Below are 24,781 nucleotides of genomic sequence, written 5' to 3'. Positions count from 1 at the left end.
ACTTGGAAATATGAAAATATATATTTTAATGTATTCTAAAGTTGTAATTTTTGTTTTAAATATTTACCAGCAAAATATCATGTATTATAATATTTTTTCTTATTTTCACTTATAATCTTGCTTATTATGTTCACTTAATTTTGGATAATTTTCACAAGTTTTTATTAATTTTAATCTCAATTTGTATAAAAGTAAATCATGTAGGCTATTTAGAGGATATACCATGAAGGCACAGAATGCATCATTAAGTCAATGAAAAAGTGAACTGTCTTCAGAGCAGACTTTGAAACATGATTTTTAATCACAGAGGGCTGGGGGAAGGACACAAGTTTTTGAGGATTAATATTGCCCAAACCTCTCTCTACTTGCACTGGAACTAAATGTAGTTTTTGGTTTTTCTTTGGAAATCTCTTTGGGAGCAGAGAGAATGTTTTAGCTCATTTTTTGTATTAACCAAACCTGGTTATCAATTAACAATTTCACATTTTAAAAATACATTAAGAGTTTTCCACATGTAATAGTCTGAGGAGGTCAGACTACTATGTTTTCTATGCCACCACTGACAATATACACTTCCAGCTCACGGTGTCACATTCATATGATCCAGAAGTCCTAGATAGCAATGAAAAATTAGCCTCCATTGTGTAAAATGAAAAAAGAGTGCAGTGAATGGTTAGTGGTGTAGGAGTCAGAAGGGGTTTGATTTTTAAAGGGTGAGAATAACTTTCTGAGAAATTAGTTTTCAAAATGTGAGTTTTCTTAGGCTAAGCAATCTACTTCTATTTGAACACATAAATTTGCTTAATTATTCCACTACTCCAGGAAGTAAACATGTCAAACATGAGTGTTTAAATATATTAAAATATATTAATTAAATTTCTGAATAGCTATTATGCCACCTTCCCCCAAACCGTTGTATGCAAACTGCCCCGTCTGCCCCCTCTGCTTGTCCTGCATTTATTCCCTCTGCTGTACCAGCTTATATTTGCTTATTGTGGGCTGGAAGATATCTTCATGCTTAGGCATGAGAAGATTCTTTTACTATTAAACTCTAACTCACTTACCATATTTTTCTTGATCCCTGCTTCTAATTAGTAAAAGTATATTGAGTTTTTTCATCCTTCCTTTCCTTTCTTTGGTCCTGTTAAGAATCTCTAGGGTTAAAAAGCCATAAAATAGTTAACAAGGCTTATAGGAATGATAAGGTTAGGGGATGGAGCATTTCCAGAACTGAGGATGTGGCTGTTCCCCAACCTGCCTTCAGAATGTGGGCTAGGAGGAGGGTGGAATTCAGCAGCTACAACTCATTGCTCACTGCCCTGAGAAGTAGACTTGGCTGAGTCCCCGTGCCTTTCCCTCTACTTCTCATTGGTCTGGACTACCTTTGGGAGTAGTATGGAAAATAAAGTGTGCCAGACTTCAAGTACTAGAGTAGAGGATTGAAATGTGAAAATGTAATAAGCATATACTGAGTGTCTACTATGAGCCAGGAGCTATGTGAAGCATTAAAAAATTAGAAAGATGAGAAAAACCACAAACCCCAATCAAGGATCCATCACATTCTTTTTTTAAGTGGGGGAAAGTTAAGCAAGAACATACACAGTTAATTTAATCTAAGACAGACAAGTGAATTTAGAAATCGTTGATGAGATACCCTGAACAGCAAAACTCAACCAAATAAGGAAGCTTATACTAGAATACTGATGAACTGAATACACTCTTATAATTATTTCAAGAAGGCTCATTACTGGGGGTTTAACACATCAAGAGTAAAATTCTTACCCAGAATGTACCATGTCCCGATGGTAGAGGCTGTGACCAGGGCTGAAATCCGCAGTGTTGGAATAGCTGATGAAATTACTGTAGGTGGCTGGGTTGCTATTTTTAAAAAAATAATGAACACTTTATCTCCATCAAGAAGTCTGGTTTTTGCTTTCAATTAAGTACATATTTGGCAATGGGTTCTAATTTCTACTGGCTTATTTTTCCAGGGTCCTCGTGGTCCTCAGGGAATCGATGGAGAACCAGGTGTTCCTGGTCAACCGGGTGCCCCAGGACCTCCTGGACATCCATCTCACCCAGGACCCGATGGCATGAACAGGGTGAGATGTGTGCATTGTTCAATATCATCTTTAGATAAAATATTAAGTTTTTGATTTATTGTTATGATTTTAAATTGTATTAGTTCAGATGTTGACCCTTGACTGCAAGAGAAGCTTAAGTGAACACAATACTGCTATGAATAACAATAAAACTAGGAAATCCACAGGGAATTGTTGGAAAATTCGAAGTAGCACTTTTTAAAAGTGCTGCTTCAAATTATTTGTATTTCTCAATGTCAGTTCTGGTCACTGGAATTTTGTACTTTCTGTTGATTCTGAAGGACCACTAATATTGTTCCCACTATGAATTGATAAGAGAAATATGTCCTTATCCTTTGTTCTCTAGGCTCAGAATGCTGACAAAATCTGTCATGTCCTCTACACCAAGGGAGGATGACACATCCAGGATGATGTATATGAAAGAGCCACTGAGTTGACACTAAAAATGCTACCTGGTTATTTCCTGAATATCAGTTTCCTGCCGGAAGTAAAATAAAACAAAGTGTCTTTCTATACCTGCCTCTTTGAATTCTTAGTGGCAGAGACAGGGGATTTATGAGTAGATTGCATAGCACAGCGAGGGAACTTATGGAACCCTGAAATATGATTTTTCTTTTACAACAATTTTTTACATTTGATTTTCAACACATTGTAGAAGGAATTGCCAGTTTATTTTTAAAACAATATGCACATTCTTTTCCCACTAAAATCTGGAAATTAATAGAACTCCTGGAATGAGTATGGGCAGCTTTGGTCAATTGGGTTACCAGAGATTTTTAGATATGAAAGAGAGTAGATAAAACCGTTGCCAATTTTGGAACATTCAGGGACTCATTAAAAGGATTGTAAAATTGTAATCAGCTTATATAAGTACAGTTTAAAGTTGGCCACAAACAAAGAAGGATACCATCTAAGTAAAATATTGTGAAATGGAATCTGGAATCTTTAGGACAAATGTTTTAAAGGCACTTTTAGGTTTTGTTCAGATGCTTGGCATGCTCTAACCATGGAAGAAAATCAGATAAAATGATTCTCAGAAGAGCCATTCTTTAAGAATCCCAGAGAATGTACACTTCTCAGTTTAAAAAGTATGTTGATATATGTCTTTTACTGTGGAAATAATGTCAATACATTGCTTTTACAGCCGTTTTCAGCTCAGATGGCTGGGTTGGATGAAAAGTCTGGACTTGGGAGTCAAGTAGGACTGATGCCTGGCTCTGTGGTAAGTTCAGATTTTACTGATAATCAAAGTACTTTGGAAAAACCATTGTGCAGAGAGGTTTGAGTTGGCTAGTTAAGAAGTGATATGTGTCTTCTTAAAACATATCCATCCATCAGTTCATTCATTCAATTTATTTATCAAACCCTAGTGTGTACCAGTTAAAAGCCCAATGGTTTTCCATTCCTAACTATGCAAAATATTTGTCTACATTAATAAAGGGCTGTCTGTATTTTTCACTTAGTATTTGAAGAAAATAAAGAATTTTAAAACATATAACCACCACCACCTCAACAAAAACTGTACTTTTCAAAAATTAAAAAAAATTTTATGGTATTGTTAGAAAGTTATTTGAAAAAATTTTGAAATGAGAAGTTTTACCGCTTTAAGTTTTTATTATTTCCTATTTAATACTCTCTGGTTGCCTTATGCCAACAACTCTAAAATTTATGCACTGGGCCATCCCCATTCTCTTTTGAATTTCTTCAGCAGCTAGAAAGATTCCCATTTTCTCTGAGTAAGTATTTTAACCTGGGTATTTGGAGCAGTGCAATTTCATTGAATGAATTAACACTTTTCAAAGCAACTTCTCCATGCTTTTTTGCTCATAACATAATTCAAAGGCATCCCAGATTAATGACATTTCAGACAATGTAAAGTCAGACTGCATAAACACCCCTTCTACCCATCCTTAAGGCCAGCAAATAACTTAAACATTATTTGTATATATTTTAAGTCACTTAAACATTGTTTATATACATTCTAAGTCAGTAGCAGTATGGTCTCATTCAATGATTAACTTGGGATATTTTTCTGAAATATATGAGTTTTTAACCATTTGAAGTTGAAATTACATATGTGTTTATTTTTTTTAAATGAAGCTTTTATTTTCTTACTAGCTAAATATCTGATCAATCCAAAACAAAAATTTAAGTTTTTGCCATAAGAACAAACTAGATTTTGATTTAATTGCTTTCACCTTTTAAAGTGTGACATTTAAAAAAATTACATAGACATTTGTTAATAATTTTTAAAATTGCATTTTCCTTTTTTCCTTTGGTTAAGCCTCAGTGTAATCATTTCATGGTTAAATGGGGAAAGCCTGTGTGGATACTTTAAGTGTATGTTGTGAAAGAAAGAAATAACCCAGAAAACTTAGTGCCCCAGATTGTTTTAAACTTACATTTAAAATAATCTAGTCATTATTATTGATAGTTTCATAAGCCTTCAGTTCAACTTGCTCGTTTTACGTTTTAAGAGTTAGCTGCTGTGAAGCTGAAGAATGAAATAGACAGTTTGATAACGACTTTATGCTTGCCAAGGTTTTTCTTTGTTGGATGTTCTGCTTTAATAGAACCACCCCTTAAGCAATGCAAGTGTTCTTGTCCCAAAGACACTGGGTGTGTACAGGCACATTCTTTATTTCTTTGTATGACACTGAGGGTGTGTGTAAAATCATCCCAAATGTTGCCCAAGCTTTAATCTTTTTGAATTTAGCTGTATTCCAGGTAAATACAGAAGGACGTCATCCCCTTTTCACTGTCAGAGCTTTACTTTTCCAGATTCTAAAGCTGATTCAACATTTTTGAAATGTTTCAACTAATTGTCATGAACACTATGCAACTTTTCTTCTCATTTGTTTCTAAGGGTCCTGTTGGTCCAAGGGGACCTCAAGGTTTACAAGGACAGCAGGTAAGTATTCTTATAATTAAATTACATACTGTAGCAAAAAAAGAAAAATTTATAAATAAGGTCTCTGTGACATGACTGCTTTTGGTTGGCCTTTGAATTGCATATTTTAATGCTCACTGAATGGGATGTATTCAGTTAGTTTTCACTCACTTAGAAATATATGCAGTATGTTTTTCATAGATTCTTTATGATGTTAAAGTTTTATTATCTGGTTTCTTTATGTTACTGATCTCCAATACAAAGAATTTTTATGTGCCTGTGCTTCTGAAATAACACATCATTATCTCATGTCATGGTGAAAATTCTCATAATTAGTTACGTGCCAACTCTGGAGCTCTGAAATCAGATCATAGGACATCACCATGTGGTATTATTAAAAATAACAGTGAAGATGATCACTCCATCGAATCTTTAAAAAGAATATAATACTGTACTTTCTTTCTATAGCCTATCAAATACCAATAAAATAGTGATGTAGAGCTATTTTAATGTTTGTAGCAATTTGACAGGCAGTAGGAAATGATTTTTCAAAAGAGAGAAAGAAAAGAATTCTTAGCTCAATCAAAGATACTGTATTTTCATTATCATGTGTGTGGACTTTTACTTCAAGCTATTTTATATTACTGCCATTGTGAATGGCAACTGTAGTTGATGAAGAAGAAGGAGAAGAGGGAGATAACTACCATTATTGAACACTCACTCTGTGCCAGCACTATTCTAGGTTCTTAACGTGCATTAGTTATCTGAAGAGCTATAGCAGCCTAATGAAGTAGGCACCATATTATTCTCATTTCACAGATTAGGAAATGAGGTATAGAGAGATTAAGTAACTCACTCAAAGTCACACAGGTGGAGAGTGGTAGAGCCAGCATTTTGAGCAATTGCATTATACTGCAGAGAGTGTAGGATTTAGTATTATGTTTTTCTTTGTTTTGTTTATATAACTTACATATTATACATAAATTATACATAGATATATAATTTATTTTCAATTTTAGGGTGGTACTGGCCCTACAGGACCTCCTGGTGAGCCTGGTGACCCTGGACCAATGGTAAATGTCAAGTAAGCATGTAGACCCAGTTAAATATGGGTCCACCATTATAATGATGTCATGAGTTATTTATATTACCAGCTCTTTCCTAATGTGGCAAGAAATTCCAGTCCAATTCAGGAGCCCTCTGTTATGGACTGTGCTTAAGCTATACATTTCTTTTGGCAGAGTATTTAAATTCAGAGGCTTTGAATGTGGTCAGCAGAAAGTGCTAAGATACTTGCATTTGTGAACTTTTTTCCTGTTGAGCACATAATCTGACAGATACAACATAAAATTCAGAATATTAATAAAGTTATTTTCTATGATATTTTTCATTTGTTGCAGCCATATTTTGGATTATATCATTGACGGGTATGGGTAAATATAGGTAAATGTTCTTTTTTTTCCTTTTGTGTTGTTTCCTTTTTTTATTAGGGTCCACTTGGTACACGTGGACCAGAGGGGCCTCCTGGAAAACCTGGTGAAGATGTAAGCTACCTTTCTTCATTTTGCTTTGAAATTTTGAAAGAGGCTAAGAAGGAGCTACAGTGTTAGCATGAATGTTATTCATTGGTTCCCATTTCATTTCCTCCATTTCTAACTGTCATTAAAGTCACTAAAAACTGGAGAAGTCAGAATGGAATTTTACAAAATTTAAAAGTGCTCTTAATTTTGATGGTATTATATTATAATAATAATAATAATATAATAGGTACTGTATCCTTGCCTGCATTCTTAATGTTTTCCATTATGGTTTCTCCATGAGATACTAGAATTGTCACAATAGCAACAACCTTTGGTAGTAGAGCTTTTGAAGTGATCTTAAGGAAAAATACATTGCTTTGATCCCAAAACATCATTGTGAGGCCCTCATTAAATGGATTTTTAAAAATGTGTTAGTAAAATAGTGTGAATATTGTTCTCCAGTGCTCAAAATGCTTCATTTTGAGCACTGAAGAAATTTTGAGCATTTGAAGAAATGCTACATTTCTTTAATTGAATTTTTAATTAAAGTTATGACTAAACTTCAGATTTTAACATTAAGAACATGTGATCAAAGAACAAAGAACACCCTGTTCTTTGATCAAAGAGCAAAGAACAGGGTATAACAACAGATTTGCTTTTCTGGATTCTTTTGTTAGTTGTACCAAAGTTGAGGATAAAATTATGGGTAAACCATCAACGTCCGTGTGACATTAAACCAAGAAAATATTTTCTCTTTGTGTATCATGAGATTTATTTAAGTGGATTACAATGAATTTGGCCATAAAGAAAGTATCTCTGGTAGTTCTTAAACTTTTTTTCATCACAAGAAAGAAATGGCACATATCATTGTAAGAAGCACTATTTATTTAATTCAGTGCTACATGTTGATGTAGAATTTCATAGCATGTGTGTGTGTGTATGTGTGTGTGTAAATTTTGATGTTCATAAAATGGTGAGCTAGGTGAGACCGGTATAATTTGTATTTATTTCTTCTTCTGATAAATGAGTGAAATCACAAACTGACTTGCTCTAATGGATTGCCATCAGGAATAGAGCTGTGTTCTTACATTGCTTAGAGCATTGGGCATGAGCTTTCTAAGTAAGACTTTTTATCTGCAATTGATTTGTCATTTCGTCTCAGGAGAGAACATTTTAATTCCTCTTTGCTTCCCTCTACTTTGCTTTTTTTCCATAAAGGGTGAGCCTGGTAGAAATGGAAAAGCTGGTGAAGTAGGATTTGCAGGATCTCCGGTAAGTTTATACTGATCAATACAACAATGTAAAGACAAACTTCAAAAAATAAAGAACATTTAAAATTACCTCGCAGTTCATTGCCTGCACATGTATTAGGCACTGTCACCAAGATATGTTCTCTTCTGTCATTCTGAAACAGGACGATTTGCCAGGGTGATAGCTAATTCCAATTGCCTGCTTTGCATTGGCACCATATGAATGACCCTCCTACAGCTAGAAAATTATATCATAACCTAACATGGATTCTTTCCAAAATGAGTATCACATTTTCATTTAAGTCACCAGCTTGACTTACTTAAATTTCACAACATATCAATCCCATTTTTCTTTTAAAGATATTTTTAGTATTTTTAATTTTGTATTATTCATATGTTGAAAACAACTGCTTTAAAGAGTTTATTGATTTATTTTTTATATCCTAGAACAATAAATTGTGGACAAGATTCCTCTTCGGCTGCTTCCCCAAACCCTATTGTTGACTGAAATTCTTGATTGGTGTTCTGGCCCCGAAAATCTTATGACAAGGTGCACTGATCACCAGCTCTCCTAATACAGCTGTTTTCTTCCCGCTTGGCTTACTACAGGGAGAAGTCCCTGGCAACTGGCTCCACCAGAATTCAAGACCTGGGCCACTTGGCCACACTCCGACCCCACCTTTCTTTCTTCACTCATATTACTTTGATAGGTCCTCCCCTAGGACGCACTACACAGGCAATGGGGAAAATTAGAAAATGATAAGCAAGCAAAAATGTTCTAACATTCCTGCTCTTAAACTTTTTCCTTGTCCAAAATCCCCTAAACTGATTTGGCCTCCTACTTATTATACTTCCGATAATATCCTAATGTTTCTACCACCCAATACATCCAACAATACTGAATTATTCTCCCTTTACTTTCTGAAGATTGATGAGGTTCAATGCTAGGATTTTTTTAAGCAAATAAATGCTGATCTTTTAAGGGAATTTACAAGGCTGTAAGGATTATTTCATTACAAACACAAAACCAGTTCCCCAGCTCCCCGCTCTCCCTTTCCTTTCCTCCCCCTGAAAAGTCCATGCAGACAAGTCCATGCAGACAAAGACATATGGTTTAGTCATTAGCACAGATGTCCACATGAACCAATCCAGGCTTGAACCTCCTGCCCTGCTACACTCTTGCACCTACTTACAGCGTGGGCCCTCCACGGGGAGGAAACGTGCCCTGCCAGCATGTCACAGATGCATTCTGTGAGTGCAATGCAACAATGTGTGATTGGGGTGTGATGACAGTCTTGGGTCAGCAGAATGAGAAAAATTTTATGAGCACTAGTACATCTGGTTTATTTTCTTGTTATATTAGAGATATGTAATCATATGAGAATTTCCTTGCAGACCACAAAAACTCAAAAGTTAACTAATTATTTGAAATAGCATAGCTCAGTAATTCCCCTATAGACTTAGATGGATGTATACTGAGTTTCTGCTCGGGATGGAGGGGAGTCGAATCTCAGTAAAGGGGAGCATTCCAGTGGAAAAACTTAAAGGGAGTTTTTGAAGTGAACGAATTCCTAAGTCAGGCTGTGTAAACAGAAGAATTAGTGGAACTTTATTTGTTCAGAGAGCATGGTTTGATGTGCCCTTACTATGATAACCCCCTAGAAAACACTACAGAAACATTTTCCCTGGAAGAGGTCGCAGAGGAATTATTGCTTTGCTTTTATCATACAAATTTCATTTATTGAGTTATTTATTCATTCAATTAACTTTAAGTAAAGTCTATGATAATACAGAACAGAAGGATTTTACTTGTTAGATTGTGCTAGTACAAGAGAAGTTCCTTAAGAAAGATTTAGGAAAAGCACTATGAATGTCAAGAAGATGGAAAAGATGATGAATGTTAAACCATTTCTTCATTCAGTTGTTTATTCAATGCTTATTCTTGAATGCCCACTACTAAGGCATAAGGCTAAGTGCCAGGGATATGCAGATTAATAATAATAATTGATAATATTTGATAGCATCAGTCTGTGCTATCAAGGTGCTCAGTCTACTGGTGGCAGTATTAATAACATTCAGTTCAAAACCTAATCAATGTAGTCAACCAGAATAAGTGAATAATTAAGTCACTGGTTCCTTATCTATTTTAAGAGGGTATGAGGAAAAAGTTTCAAGCGTCATTTCAAAATAGTCATGCCATTTGGATTTTATTTAGTGTTTGATTTTTATTGTTCTTTTTATTTGATATGCTTAGGTGAAGGATGCATAGAATTAGAATAGAATAGAATTAACAGAAATGAAGAAGCTGAGTCAAGGAGCCAACCCATTCTCTTCATATTTCTTGACTTTCTTTTCTGTTGGATATTTCATTTTCTCAGTTTTTTAAACAATCACAAATCCACAAGCTTCTCCTGAACATTTTATTTTAAGAAATTTCTGATCACATTTTAATATAATCTTTCTAATCATATTCTGCTGCTAATACTTAGAAGTTCAGAAAAAATAAATCATATTGGTTTGCTACACATACATTTATTCTTCTACCACAAATAAAACACGATATAAAGGCGGGAAAGCATAATTTTCCTTAAGTTCTTCGGATTTTTTTCCCTATACCTTGAGCTACTTGATTCAGACACTGAGCAGCTTGACTCAGGTTTATTTTCTTGTTGTTTATTCTTTATTAATTATAATACAGTGATATAATTTGAAAATTTAAAAATGTCATCAAATCAATACCTGACATTAATCTGTGTCTCTGTGTAAGACATGTTTCCATTTGCCTTGCTAATTTTTGATCACCTAGATGTATTTTGACAGGTAAAAATATACTTCTCCTTTTTCTTCTTAGGTTTGTTAGTGAAAAACTATGTACCAGATGTTTCTTGGGAAAAAAAGTGTATTATGCAATTAATGACTCTGAAATGCCTTATCTGGTTTTTTTTTTACCCTCAACAGGGAGCTCGAGGATTTCCTGGGGCTCCTGGTCTTCCAGGCCTGAAGGGTCACCGAGTAAGTTCAATCCTTTGTAATCCTTTTAGATACTGTGGCTTATAGAGTAGGGTCTGGGGAGCATTACCTTCAAAATCGTTACAATTCCATTTGTCAATTGCCCTTAACTGGCTGTGGTTGTAGTAGTCATCTGCAGTTATCAAAATCACAATGCTTTTTTTTACATTTCCTTTGAATTTCATTTGATTCTATAAACAAATGTATTTTGAGTTCTTACTATGTAATACTGTGAATACTATGAATACTGTGCTATAAAAGAAAAAACAGTGATAAATGAGAAATGCCCAAAGCTGACTCTCAGCTTCAGGCTAATGATATTCAGTTAAGAAAATATGCAATTACTATATAGTGGAATAAATGACACAATACTATAAAGTGTACTAGATCACAGGGGGTGCCTAGCCAACTCAGCCCAACTCAGACATGGAAGTCTATAGAATGCTTCTCTCTTTATAACTCAGGATAATTAATATGTAACTATTATGTTACATACATATATAGAAATTACATATCTATCTATCTGAAAGCATGGTTGATATTCACTCTGTGTACATTGACTGGCCTCTGTTTTGAGTGGTTGAGCTTATGATTAGAATGCTTGCTTCTATACTAGTTATTAAATATTTTGAACATCACTCCTGGATATAAACCATATTTTATAACTATATAAATTCTATAATTATTTGTTTTCTCTAAGGCCACCATAGGTTTTTTATTTGTTGCTATAAAATAAATTTCTATGAAGTCACAAAAATTTGAAAGGTGAGAACATTGCACATTGAAAACATCATTTAAAGAGGGAAACCCTACTTTAATTTTCTTTGAATAGACTTTCAAAAAAGGTTGAGAATTTGGAAACATTTTGAGTAACAACTGTAAATCTGAGAGCCGTTTTCATAAGGTACTTTCTGTGAGCTTATTTTTGGTTCTTCTTTTACATTTCTGAGGCTCAAAAAAGCAGTAAAATCCAAATTTATATTTTTCTTCTCAGGGACACAAAGGTCTTGAAGGCCCTAAAGGTGAAGTTGGAGCAATCGGTTCCAAGGTAATTGTATAGTATCTGAATGCAACCTCGCTATAGCATTTCTGTTCTGCTTCAAGTCTAAAATTTTTTTCAGGACCACCTTAAATAGTTCTGGAGGAAAGAGGAGTATAAAAAATGAATAGTTAAGTAGATAAATTTAATAGATAAATATAATCTTTCATGGATGAGTGGCAATAGATTTAGTAGGGTACACAACATGACTTAATTTTGCCACCAAGAACAGCCACCATGGCACTGGGTTTCTACCAATGTAGGATGACTGTTATCTTTATATAAAGATGCACTATGAATTCACCCTCTAAAACACATTTACTCTTTCTGTTTTCTTTAAAAATATCTGAGAGTTTTAGATGGTTCATTAGTCCCATTATTTAGTACCCTTTTAATTCTAGGGCCTTTTGGCCATCATTTCTTTCCCAAATTTATTTATGCTTCTAGAGGGAAAGAGAACATTCAGGAAGTACAGATGACTTTTTAGTAGAAAGTACGATGAAATACATATGTGGAAAAGCATTTGGCTTTAAATTTGTCATTTCTAAGCTTCCTATAAGAGATCTTAAAGGAATATTACAGTCAATTTTAGCTTTCTAAATTTTACTTGACCTAAAGTATTATCAGACATAGACAAATAGTTTTTTAATTCTAATTAATGTGGCTAGGTGTGATAGTTCTATCAATCTTGCTTAAATCCCCAATTTTATTTTAGACTTATTTCTGTAGAATCTAAATTTCCATTGTATTTTGAGAAAAGGTGTTACAGCAGAATTCTGAGGTCCTTCATTGAAAGTATACCTTTCAAATGCTCACTTTGAAAAATAAACCTTTAAAATAACACACACATGGAACAAACAGAATGATATGAATATCAACTGAAGGTTTCTCATATTGTAATATCTCATTTTTGCTTTAGGGTGAAGCTGGCCCTACTGGTCCAATGGGTGCCATGGGTCCAATGGTACGTAAAAATTTAATTCTTTGCTTTTTTAGATTATACTAAGAGAATGTTTAAATGAAAAAAAAAAAAAGACCTAGAGAACATATGTTAGCTGGTGAAATAATCCTTTATTATCAGCTGAAAGGCAAGCACACTATGAGAATTGCCCCTTCAGGGCTTCCCTGGTGGCGCAGTGGTTGAGAGTCTGCCTGCCAATGCAGGGGACACGGGTTCGTGCCCCGGTCCGGGAAGATCCCACATGCTGCGGAGCGGCTGGGCCCGTGAGCCATGGCCGCTGAGCCTGCGCGTCTGGAGCCTGTTGCTCCGCAACGGGAGAGGCCACAACAGTGAGAGGCCCACTTACCACAAAAAAAAAAAAAAAAAAAAAAAAAAAAAAAAAAATTGCCCCTTCAAATAGAAAAGGCTTCCTGCATTACATTGTTTTTCTTATTTGTTGAATGCCCTTATTCTTTTTCAGTACCCAGTGATCAAATCAGGATTATTGTAGATTTAGGCCATTAAAGCTAGGTTAAGTGAAATCTATTTAGGCCAATTATAATGAGTCTTGATTGATTTGAGTAGTGAAATCAATCTACCCTAGAAATTCAAGTAAGATGTTTCAAGAGATGTTTCTTTATCATCTGCAGGGCCCAAGAGGAATGCCAGGAGAGAGAGGGAGACTTGGGCCACAGGGTGCTCCTGTAAGTATGTGTATTTCAACTCTCTCAAATGCTTTACTGAATATGTGTTTTAAATGAGAATGACATACTGGTTGCCTACTTTGTAATTTTTATACTTTTTATTTTGAAACAAATTTACGTTTACAGAAAAGTTGCAAAAATAGAAGAGAGTTTCCATGTACCCTTGTACACTATACTTACCTTCTGTTAATGTTAACATCTTACATAACCAAAGTACATTTGTTGCCTACTTATTTTAATACAGAATTTAAGAAATAATAAAAACATTTAGCAGCATGGAGAATCATAGACTTTGGAATAGTAATCACATTATAATAACAGGTAATATTTATCAAGCACTTATTATCTGCCAAGCATTCTTCTGAATATCTTTATCTCTTGTTCATCACAATCCTAAAAGGTAGGTACTATGAATAAACCCTTTTAAAGATTAGCGTCTCCTGATCATCTTCCCTAGTTGTACAGATTGAGAAATTCTCTTGCTGTCTGTCCAACTACATTGAACCTGGAGGGGGGCGTTATTTTGTTCATTCTCATCACATCTCTCTGAAAGTCGGGCTATACTTGCTAATATTTCAAACTTACAGTTCATTATATTTCACCCACTTTTCTTTTGACAATTAAGGACTGCCACCTGGCCTCTGTTATTTTGATATCCTATCATCCCCATTACAATTAAAGTTCCCAGGTTTATAGCATCCCCTACTATTATCCCATAGAAGACAACCACCTTAGTGCTTCTCAGTGATACCAAAGTCAGGGCCTTGATTCAGGAGAAGTGAGACCCTCTCACTAGGCCATTCTTTATCACTTACAGGCAGAGTATTCTCTGGAAGTGTAGAGAATATTGTAGAATATAGTCAGCTATTGCCTTATCCAGCCATACATATTATGTCCAATCTACTGTGTTCACTTCTCTGTGCTTTATTCTACCATCTGCCTGGGAAGTTCCAGCATTTCTGCTTCACTTAGTGTGTGCCATTGCTCTTTCCAAGTTTCTAAGAACTATTGTCCCTGTTAACAACATTTCCCAGGGTGTTTATCAGGGTGTTAAATATGTATTATGGGAGAGTGCTTCCAAATCATTAAAATTCTCCAGCTTTATATCCTGTCCCTCTTGATCCAGTACCTTCAGGACCTAGTCCCATACATTCTTTCTTGGATTCTGCCTCTACAAGATGTATAAGACTTATAGATTTTTTAGTGTATAGTCTCTTCACTCTTTTATCAGAAACAGCATTTCCTCAATGCAGTTATTTTGTGACTTGATGCTAATTGTTGGTCTGGTGGCCGGGGGAGGAGCAGGTGGTGGTGGTGGTGGCATATGTTGTCTGATAAAGTAGAGGCCTTTGTTTCATCTTTAAGCAAGAGAGAAGTATAAGCTGTTAATGGTGGGAAGGAGCACTTCTGTAGGCCCAGAGGTTTCAGGGTATTTGAGATTTCAAAGTTCTTAAGATATCCCAATGCGAAATTTCAAGGTCCCATTCCCTCCAATCAAGGGCCCTGACCATGGCATAGCAGACTTTCCACATTTTAGAGTTCAAGCTTCTCAAGAGCACGTAAACCTTTATCATAAAGTCCTGGGCCTAATCTTCAACTTTTTCTTCCTTCTGGTTGTAGAAGATGACAATATTTTAAAATGCTGCTAAGGAGATTTATATTGATGATTAATTACCATCAGCCTTTCAACAATTTTCTCCAATGGATTCACTTGACAAGACCCATGCAGTTCCATTAACTTTGTAATTGTTATATCCCCTAAACCTTCTCAAATGCCTGAGCTATTGCACCCATAGCCCATTCCCTTACACTTGTACCCTATCAGAGTTCACTACTGGAGACAATATTTACTACTGCATCACTACAGCATGCCAAGAGAAATCCATGCTCCATCTATTGCCAGCTGGCCAAGGAGGAATCCAGCTTAAAAACTCCATTTTAGCGTCGGCTTTCTTGACTACCTCTGGCACAAATTATATACGGTCAATTTTCCAAGGAAATGACATTAAAGCAGAGTTGTGTGCAGGAAATTTGTTTTTGGAATGCTCTCAGAAACTACACCCTGTGGGACTTCTCTGGTGGTGCAGTGGTTAAGAATCTACCTGCCAAGACGGCAAACAGCAAAAGCAAGAACTATAATCCTGCAGCCTGTGGAACAAAACCCACATTCACAGAAAGATAGACAAGATGAAAAGGCAGAGGGCTATTACCAGATGAAGGAACAAGATAAAACTCCAGAAAAACAACTAAATGAAGTGGAGGTAGGCAAACTTCCAGAAAAAGAATTCAGAATAATGATAGTGAAGATGATTCAGGACCTTGGAAGAAGAATGGAGGCAAAGATCAAGAAGATGCAAGAAATGTTTAACAAAGACCTAGAGCTAGAGGAATTAAAGAACAAACAAACAGAGATGAACAATACAATAACTGAAATGAAAACTACACTAGAAGGAATCAATAGCAGAATAACTGAGGCAGAAGAACGGATAAGTGACCTGGAAGACAGAAGGGTGGAATTCACTGCTGCTGAACAGAATAAAGAAAAAAGAATGAGAAGAAATGAAGACAGCCTAAGAGACCTCTGGGACAACATTAAATGCAACAACATTTGCATTTTAGGGGTCCCAGAAGGAGAAGAGAGAGACAAAGGACCCAAGAAAATATTTGAAGAGATTATAGTTGTAAACTTCCCTAACATGGGAAAGGAAATAGCCACCCAAGTCCAGGAAGCGCAGAGAGTCCCACAGAGGACAAACCGAAGGAAAAACACGCCGAGACACATAATAATCAAATTGGCAAAAATCAAAGACAAAGAAAAATTATTGAAAGCAGCAAGGGAAAAATGACAAATAACATACAAGGGAACTCCCATAAGGTTAACAGCTGATTTCTCAGCAGAAACTCTACAAGCCAGAAGGGAGTGGCATGATATACGTAAAGTGATGAAAGGGAAGAGCCTACAACCAAGATTACTCTACCCAGCAAGGATCTCATTCAGATTCTACGGAGAAATCAAAGGCTTTACAGACAAGCAAAAGCTAATAGAATTCAGCACCACCAAACCAGCTCTACAACAAATGCTAAAGGAGCTTCTCTAAGTGGGAAACACAAGAGAAGAAAAGGACCTACAAAAACAAACCCAAAACAATTAAGAAAATGGTCGTAGGAACATACATGTCGATAATTACCCTAAACGTGAATGGATTAAATGCTCCAACCAAAAGACACAGGCTTACTGAATGGATACAAAAAAACAACACCCATCTACAAGAGACCCACTTCAGACCTAGGGACACATACAGACTGAAAGTGAGGGGATAGAAAAAGATATTCCATGCAAATGGAAAGATATTCCATGCAAATGGAAATCAAAAGAAAGCTGGAGTAGCAATACTCATATCAGATAAAATAGACTTTAAAATAAAGAATGTTACAAGAGACAAGGAAGGACACTACATAATGATCAAGGGATCAATCCAAGAAGAAGATATAACAATTATAAATATATATGCACCCAACATAGGAGCACCTCAATACATAAGGCAGCTGCTAACAACTATAAAACAGGAACTTGACAGTAACACAATACTAATAGGGGATTTTAACACCTCACTTACACCAATACTAATAGGGGATTTTAACACCTCATTTCATTCAAAATGAAAATAAATAAGGAAACAGAACCTTTAAATGACACAATAGACCAGATAGATTTAATTGATATTTATAGGACATTCCATCCAAAAACAGCAGATTACACTTTCTTCTCAAGTGCACACGGAACATTCTCCAGGAAGATTGCATCTTAGGTCACAAATCAAGCCTCAGTAAATTTTAGAAAATTGAAATCATATCAAGCATCTTTTCTGACCACAGCACTATGAGATTGCAAATGAATTACAGGGATAAAAACGTGAAAAACACAAACACGTGGAGGCTAAACAATACGTTACTAAAAAAATACCTAGAGACAAATGACAATGAAAATATGACAATCCAAAACCTATGGGATGCAGCAAAAGCAGTTCTAAGAGGGGAGTTTATAGCTATACAAGCCTACCTCAAGAAACAAGAAAAATCTCAAATAAACAATTTAACCTTATGCCTAAAGGAACTAGAGAAAGAAGAACAAACAAAACCCAAAGTTAGCAGAAAGAAAGAAATCATAAAGATCAGACCAGAAATAAATGAAATAGAAACAAAGAAAACAATAGCAAAGATCAATAAAACTAAAAGCTCTTTCTTTGAGAAGATAAACAAAATTGATAAACCATTAGCGAGACTCATCAAGAAAAAGAGGGAGAGGACTCAAGTCAATAAAATTGGAAATGAAAAAGGAGAAGTTACAACAGACACTATAGAAATGCAAAGCATCATGAGACTACTGCAAGCAACTCTATGCCAATAAAATGGACAACCTGGAAGAAATGAACAAATTATTAGAAAGGTATAACCTTCCAAGGCTGAACCAGGAAGAAATAGAAAATGTGAACAGACTAATCACAAGTAATGAAATTGAAACTGTGATTAAAAATCTTCCAACAAACAAAAGTCCAGGACCAGATGGCTTCACAGGTGAATTCTATAAAACATTTAGAGAAAAGCTAACACCATCCTTCTCAAACTCTTCCAAAAAATTGCAGAGGAAGGAACACTCCCAAACCCATTCTATGAGGCCACCATCACCCTGATACCAAAACCAGACAAAGATACTACAAATAAAGAACATTACAGACCAAGATCACTGAAGAATATAGACACAAAAGTCCTCAACAAAATACTAGCAAACAGAATCCAACAACACATTAAAAGGATCATACACCGTGATCAAGTGGGATTTAGCCCAGGGATATAAGGATTCTTCAATATACGCAAATCAATGAAAGTGATACACCATATTAACAAATTGAAGAAGAAAAACCATATGATCATCTCAATAGATACAGAAAAAGCTTTCGACAAAATTCACAACCCATTTATGATAAAGACTCTCCAGAAAGTGGGCATAGAGGGAACCTACCTCAACATAATAAAGTCCATATATGACAAACCCACAGCAAACATCATTCTCAATGGTGAAAAACTGAAAGCATTTCCTCTAAGATCAGGAACAAGACAAGGATGTCCACTCTCACCACTATTATTCAACATAGTTTTGGAAGTCCTAGCCACGGCAATCATAGAAGAAAAAGAAATAAACAGAATACAGATTGGAAAAGAAGAAGTAAAACTGTCACTGTTTACAGATGACATGATACTATACATAGAGAATCCTAAAGATGCCACCAGAAAACTACTACAGCTAATCAATGAATTTGATAGAGTTACAGGATACAACATTAATGCACGGAAATCTCTTGCATTCCTATATACTAATGGTGAAAAATCTGAAAAAGAAATTAAGGAAACACTCCCATTTACCATTGCAACAAAAAGAATAAAATACCTAGGAATAAACCTACCTAGGGAGACAAAAGACCTGTATGCAGAAAACTATAAGACACTGATGAAAGAAATTAAAGATGTTACCAACAGATGGAGAGATATTCCATGTTCTTGGATTGGAAGAATCAATATTGTGAAAATGACTATACTATCCAAAGCAATCTACAGATTCAATGCAATCCCTATCAAATTACCAATGGCAGTTATTACAGAGGCAGAACAAAAAATCTTAAAATTTGTACCGAGACTCAAAGGACCCCAAATAGCCAAAGCAGCCTTGAGGGAAAAAAACAGAGCTGGAGGAATCAGACTCCCTGACTTCAGCCTATACTACAAAGCTACGGCAATCAAGACAATATGGCATTGGCACAAAAGCAGAAATAAAGATTAATGGAACAAGATAGAAAGCCCAGAGATAAACCCACACACCTATGGTCAGCTAATCTATGACAAAGGAGGCAAGGATATACAATGGAGAAAAGACAGTCTCTTCAATAAGTGGTGCTGGGAAAACTGGACAGCTACATGCAAAAGAATGAAATTAGAACACTTCCTAACACCATACACAAAAATAAACTCAAAATGGATTAGAGACCTAAATGTAAGACCAGACACTATAAAACTCTTAGAGGAAAACATAGGAAGAACACTCTTTGACATAAATCACACAAGATCTTTTTTGATCCACCTCCTAGAGTAATGGAAATAAAAACAAAAATAAACAAATGGGACCTAATGAAACTTCAAAGCATTTGCACAGCAAAGGAAACCATAAACAAGACGAAAAGACAACACTCAGAATGGGAGAAAATATTTGCAAACCAATCAATGGACAAAGGATTAATCTCCAAAATATATAAACAGCTCATGCAACTCAATATTAAAAAAAAAACAACCCAATCCAAACATGGGCAGAAGACCTAAATAGACATTTCTACAAAGAAGACATACAGATGGCCAAGAAGCACGTGAAAATCTGCTCAACATCACTAATTATTAGAGAAATGCAAATCAAAACTAAAATGAGGGGGCTTCCCTGGTGGCGCAGTGGTTGAGAGTCCACCTGCCGATGCAGGGGACACGGGTTCATGCCCTGGTCCAGGAATATCCCACATGCCGCGGAGTGGCTGGGCCCATGAGCCATGGCTGCTGAGCCTGCACATCCGGAGCCTGTGCTCCACAATGGGAGAGGCCACAACAGTGAGAGGCCCGCGTACCGCAAAAAAAAAAAAAAACTACAATGAGGTATCACCTCACACCAGTTAGAATGGGCATCATCAGAAAATCTGCAAACAACAAATGCTGGAGAGGGTGTGGAGAAAGGGGAACCCTCTTGCACTGTTGGTGAGAATGTAAATTGAAACAGCCACTATGGAGAACAGTATGGAGGTTTCTTAAAAAACCAAAAATAGAATTACCATATGATCCAGAAATCCCACTGCTGGGCATATACCCAGAGAAAACCATAATGCAAAAAGACACACGCACCCCAATGTTCATTGCAGCACTATTTACAATAGCCAGGTCATGGAAGCAACCTAAATGCCCATCGACAGATGAACGGATAAAGAAGTTATGGTACATATATACAATGGAATATTACTCAGCCATAAAGAGGAACGAAATTGGGTCATTTGTTGAGACATGGTTGGATCTAGAGACTGTCGTACAGAGTGAAGTAAGTCAGAAAGAGAAAAACAAATATCGTATATTAACTCATATATGTGGAACCTAGACAAATGGTACAGATGAACTGGTTTGCAGGGCAGAAATTGAGACACAGATGTAGAGAACAAATGCATGGACACCAAGGGGGGAAAGCTGGGGTGGGGGTGGGATGAATTTGGCAATTGGAATTGACATGTATACACTGATGTGTATAAAATTGATGACTAATAAGAACCTGCTGTATAAAAAAATAAATAAAATAAAATTCAAAAAAGAATCCACCTGCCAATGCAGGGGAAATGGGTTCGAGCCCTCGTCTGGGAAGATCCCACATGACGTGGAGCATCTAAGCCTGTGCACCACAGCTACTGAGCCTGCTCTCTAGAGCCCACGAGCCACAACTACTGAGCCCATGTGCCACAACTATTGAAGCCCGTACACCTAGAGACCGTGCTCCACAACAAGAGAAGCCACCACCATGAGAAGCCCGTGCACCGCAGCAAAGAATAGACCCACTCTCAGCAACGAAGGCCCAACGCAGCCAAAAATAAATAAATTTATTAAAAAAATAAAGAAACTACACCTATGAAGAAATTAATAAAATAAGCAGGATTTGCCATAGGGAGAAGTTAAACTGTGTTACATTTGCAACAGAGACCTCAATCTTCATGAGCCTTCCATTCCATGGGAACAGTGGAGCTGGGATGGCTCTTCAGACTGTTTTGCATGGGGGCTAATCCTTTGTACCACTGCATTGACCATGGAAGGGCATAACCTTGGGATAGCTAACTCCTTTCAGCAATTTGTGGGGAGGGTCTCAACTGTGAGCCATCACAGCTTATAACACTGCCAGCAGTGGTAGAATGATTATTTCTGTGCTGAAGGGGGATCTGGGTGACACGCACAGCATTCACTACTACTTAATTTCCTTTGTGTGTGTGTACATGTGTGTGCACATGTGCTCTAGGTTTTTGTTTTACATGGAGCGCATTCCTTCCTCTGGGTTATTCTATTAAGAAGAGCCCGGTGTTCAAAGTTTCATTGTCTTTGAGCTCATTTGATAGAAGGTGACACGTTCAAGTAAAAAGAATCATTTTAATCAGTTTGTATTTCCAGTCTTGATTTTTCTCTCTTATTGCTGTAAGGATAGATGTGCTTATTGCTACTTTACGCATGTTGTATAAATGTGTATTTTTATTGCTATTAACCTAGTTAAAGTTGTCAGTTAACCTTAATATTCATTCTCCAATTTTAACATAGACATTTTTATAATGTAAATGAATTGTCAACAAATACAGTAGAAAATGCACCGTTATCTTGCCTCTTCTCCTAACTAGGGACAACGAGGTGCACATGGTATGCCTGGAAAACCTGGGCCAATGGTGAGTGTATTACTTTCATATTCATTCATTCACTTATTCATTCATTCTTCCATTTGTACATTCATTACCATTTACAAAGCACCTACTGTGTCCCAGGTGCTTGGAACAGAAAGACAATAAACACATAGTACTTGTCTTTGAAACCTGCCCTATCAAAGAAGAGAGATATATCAATTGATATTGTAGCATAATGCTATTGCTAACTTCTGTAATAGGGAAAGCAACCTGAAGTATGGGAACCTACCTGTACCGACACCAGTAGTGAGACAAAGAAGTCAAGAAAGACTTAAAGAGGAACAACTTTTAAGCTTAGTCTTGAAAGATGAGTATATAAAAAGAACAAGAATACAACATGGTCCGTACAGTGGATAGGTGAAAAACATGATGAGCTCAGGGAAATATTCAGTACTAGGAGGGTAAATCGGATTTGCAATTACTTGCCCTTAAGATCTTTTCTTCCTTGTTACTCATAAAAAGGAAACAAACTATGGGAGGAAAAATAAGTGTAATTTAAAAGGGCTTTTATTAATGCAAAACTGATGGATTTAAAATACAGTCCTCAAAGAAGAATCAGGATAACCTAGAATGAAATTCCTCTTACACTCATTTCCTTTAAATCCAGCTTTAAATCAGTGGTTTAGACTCTATTCATGCCTTCCCAAATGTAGTATAGTGACACATATTCACTTTTTATTAGCCTGAAAAAAATTACTTCAAAATATCCAGATGATTCTTAATCATCATTTTTATAAAGTGAAGTCCTAGATTTTGGTACAATGTGTAACTTTTTAAAAACTATCCTTATTACTTGGTTAACACAAAGAAAGTAATTTCTCTAGAAGCAATTGTTTCAAACAATTTGTGTTTGTGACTGACTCTCGTATGCTACAACTAGGAAATTCTGTTATGTTTAATACCACTGGACATGTCTTTTAGCACAATTTCATATCAGTGTTGTCAGGTTCTTATGATAAAATTATATTATTATCTTTGTGATTTTAAAGTACTAAGTGGATTATTCTTATATGTCAAAGTACAGAATAAAAGATTTCATGTTAATTAAAATACACGTCTAATCATTTTTCTGGTTTCTTTTAATAGGGTCCTCTTGGGATAACTGGTTCCGCTGGTTTTCCAGGAAATCCTGGGTTGAAGGTAAGATGTTACTATATTTAGCTCTTGATGACATGAATTACCTGAATCCCAAAGTAAAGAATGTCATTTCTTTCATTGAAGAGTGTGGAAGTCACTCTTAACTAAGGAAAAGAGCCTAGCGTATTCTCAGTGTCCATTATGGTAGGGGAAAAAAAAAGAAAATGAAAAATATGATATTATTATATAATAAGTAATTAAAAGAGAATTAATTACAATCATGCACTTGTAGTATCAAAGAGTCTGTTGCAATAGGACTCTAACACCAGACAATTGTAACGGCTGTGAGGGGTAAGGGTTTAATCTGAATTGAACTCTATTCTTGGATACAGTGCCTGGCAGTAATAAATAGCAGAATGTTCTAAACGATAGGAGAGTAAAATAAATCCGAGGTGATCAAAAGGCCACACAATATTGGCCTCCATTTCTGCTCCCCTTCTCCCCACCTCCACCCCCGCAACTTACACAATCATTAATGGAATGCGTGGGGAGGCTATTTGGCTGTCCATGTGGAAATGGATTGGAGTATTCTGCTGGGATGATTTACATTTGTAGTGAGTCACAACTTGTTCTTTCTCTCAACACTTTGGATGATAAATCCGTGTATTACAGTGGGAGGTTATTAAGATTATATTAGCTAAATTAGTGAATAAACTCAGAACACTACCTTCAAACTTTGAACAACACAATACGTTTGATTTTTCTCACACCCCGTTTTTCTTTGGCAATAATTTTCTTCATCTTGAAGAAGGGATTTGCTCACAAGATTCTGCTGTACAAAAATAACCGTGGCCAGTCACCTCACCTCTCTAAATCTTGTTTTCTCAAGGAATTTTATTGAAGATTAAGTGAGAAAATATGCAAACCCTTAGCATAGTGCCTGAGGCAGAGGATGCCCTCAGTACAGGCCCACGCTTCTTGTTAGTGGGGCCACTCAGATTGGATTTGAACTTCGAAACAAACAAATAAACAAACAAAAAAATCTCTAGTTGACATTTCAAGTATTCTTTGAAATGTGAGAGTCATTAAGTCAAATTATTCTTCGGCTGTCTCTAACGCTGACTTTAAATTCTGTGCCACAGGGATGTGCCTGCTTTATTTTAAAATGGTGCCCTCTGTTGGTTCACTAACCAGTCCCTCCGTTAACTGAGAACTCACTGTGAACTCAGCCGAGTAGGACCTGCTTCAGTTCCCCTCTGTATCTGATCTGCTCCCTGAAGTCCTAAGTCTGCTGCCACTGACTCTGACATGGGAAGGCCCAAACTCCCTGTGTACCTCAATCAAAATAGGCAAAATCCCTTCCCTCTCTCTCTCTGTAAGATTCTCCACCCTCACACCGAGCTCTGGCTAGAGAATTCAAGGAAGAATATTCACAATGCCCCGGACTCTCACTTAGCAGGAAGTGGTTTCTGCTCCTACTGTGGCCTCTAGTTAAGACTTCACTAGCCATCATAGTTTATACAGTAGTTCACTCTGGATACTTCCCTCTCCTCTGGGTTTTTCTAATACGGGCTGTTGGCTACTGAAAACTCCTCAATAAAGTCAAACACCTCACAAAACCGTTTCAGAAATTGTTTCCCTGTCCTACCACCACCCCCAACATAAAGACCACCACCCCTGGTGTTTGTTTTTGGCCAAAATTCCGCTATACCTGTAATATTCTTCCAGGCTGTCTGGCTC

At 36.2% G+C, this 24,781-nt stretch overlaps 1 protein-coding gene across 1 annotated transcript in view; it reads left to right on the top strand.

Annotated features, from left to right (window-relative positions):
* The window catches only part of COL5A2 (collagen type V alpha 2 chain), a 67,982-nt gene that overhangs the window by 6,885 nt on the left and 36,316 nt on the right, over nucleotides 1-24,781 (top strand). The window contains exons 4-15 of the mRNA XM_082841848.1: nucleotides 1,992-2,102; nucleotides 3,247-3,324; nucleotides 4,969-5,013; nucleotides 6,012-6,065; nucleotides 6,483-6,536; nucleotides 7,731-7,784; nucleotides 10,721-10,774; nucleotides 11,766-11,819; nucleotides 12,730-12,774; nucleotides 13,401-13,454; nucleotides 21,905-21,949; nucleotides 23,051-23,104. Of these exons, the coding sequence (XP_082697974.1) occupies nucleotides 2,094-2,102; nucleotides 3,247-3,324; nucleotides 4,969-5,013; nucleotides 6,012-6,065; nucleotides 6,483-6,536; nucleotides 7,731-7,784; nucleotides 10,721-10,774; nucleotides 11,766-11,819; nucleotides 12,730-12,774; nucleotides 13,401-13,454; nucleotides 21,905-21,949; nucleotides 23,051-23,104 (600 nt within the window). The 5' untranslated portion in view covers nucleotides 1,992-2,093. The remainder of the gene's footprint in view (nucleotides 1-1,991; nucleotides 2,103-3,246; nucleotides 3,325-4,968; nucleotides 5,014-6,011; nucleotides 6,066-6,482; nucleotides 6,537-7,730; nucleotides 7,785-10,720; nucleotides 10,775-11,765; nucleotides 11,820-12,729; nucleotides 12,775-13,400; nucleotides 13,455-21,904; nucleotides 21,950-23,050; nucleotides 23,105-24,781) is intronic.

Source organism: Leucopleurus acutus, assembly GCF_964270905.1.
Source record: "Leucopleurus acutus genome assembly, chromosome: 6".
Classification (NCBI taxonomy): Eukaryota; Metazoa; Chordata; class Mammalia; order Artiodactyla; family Delphinidae; genus Leucopleurus; species Leucopleurus acutus.
The sequence above is the reverse complement of the archived record's forward strand: the minus strand, read 5'-3'. Positions and strand labels throughout refer to the sequence as shown.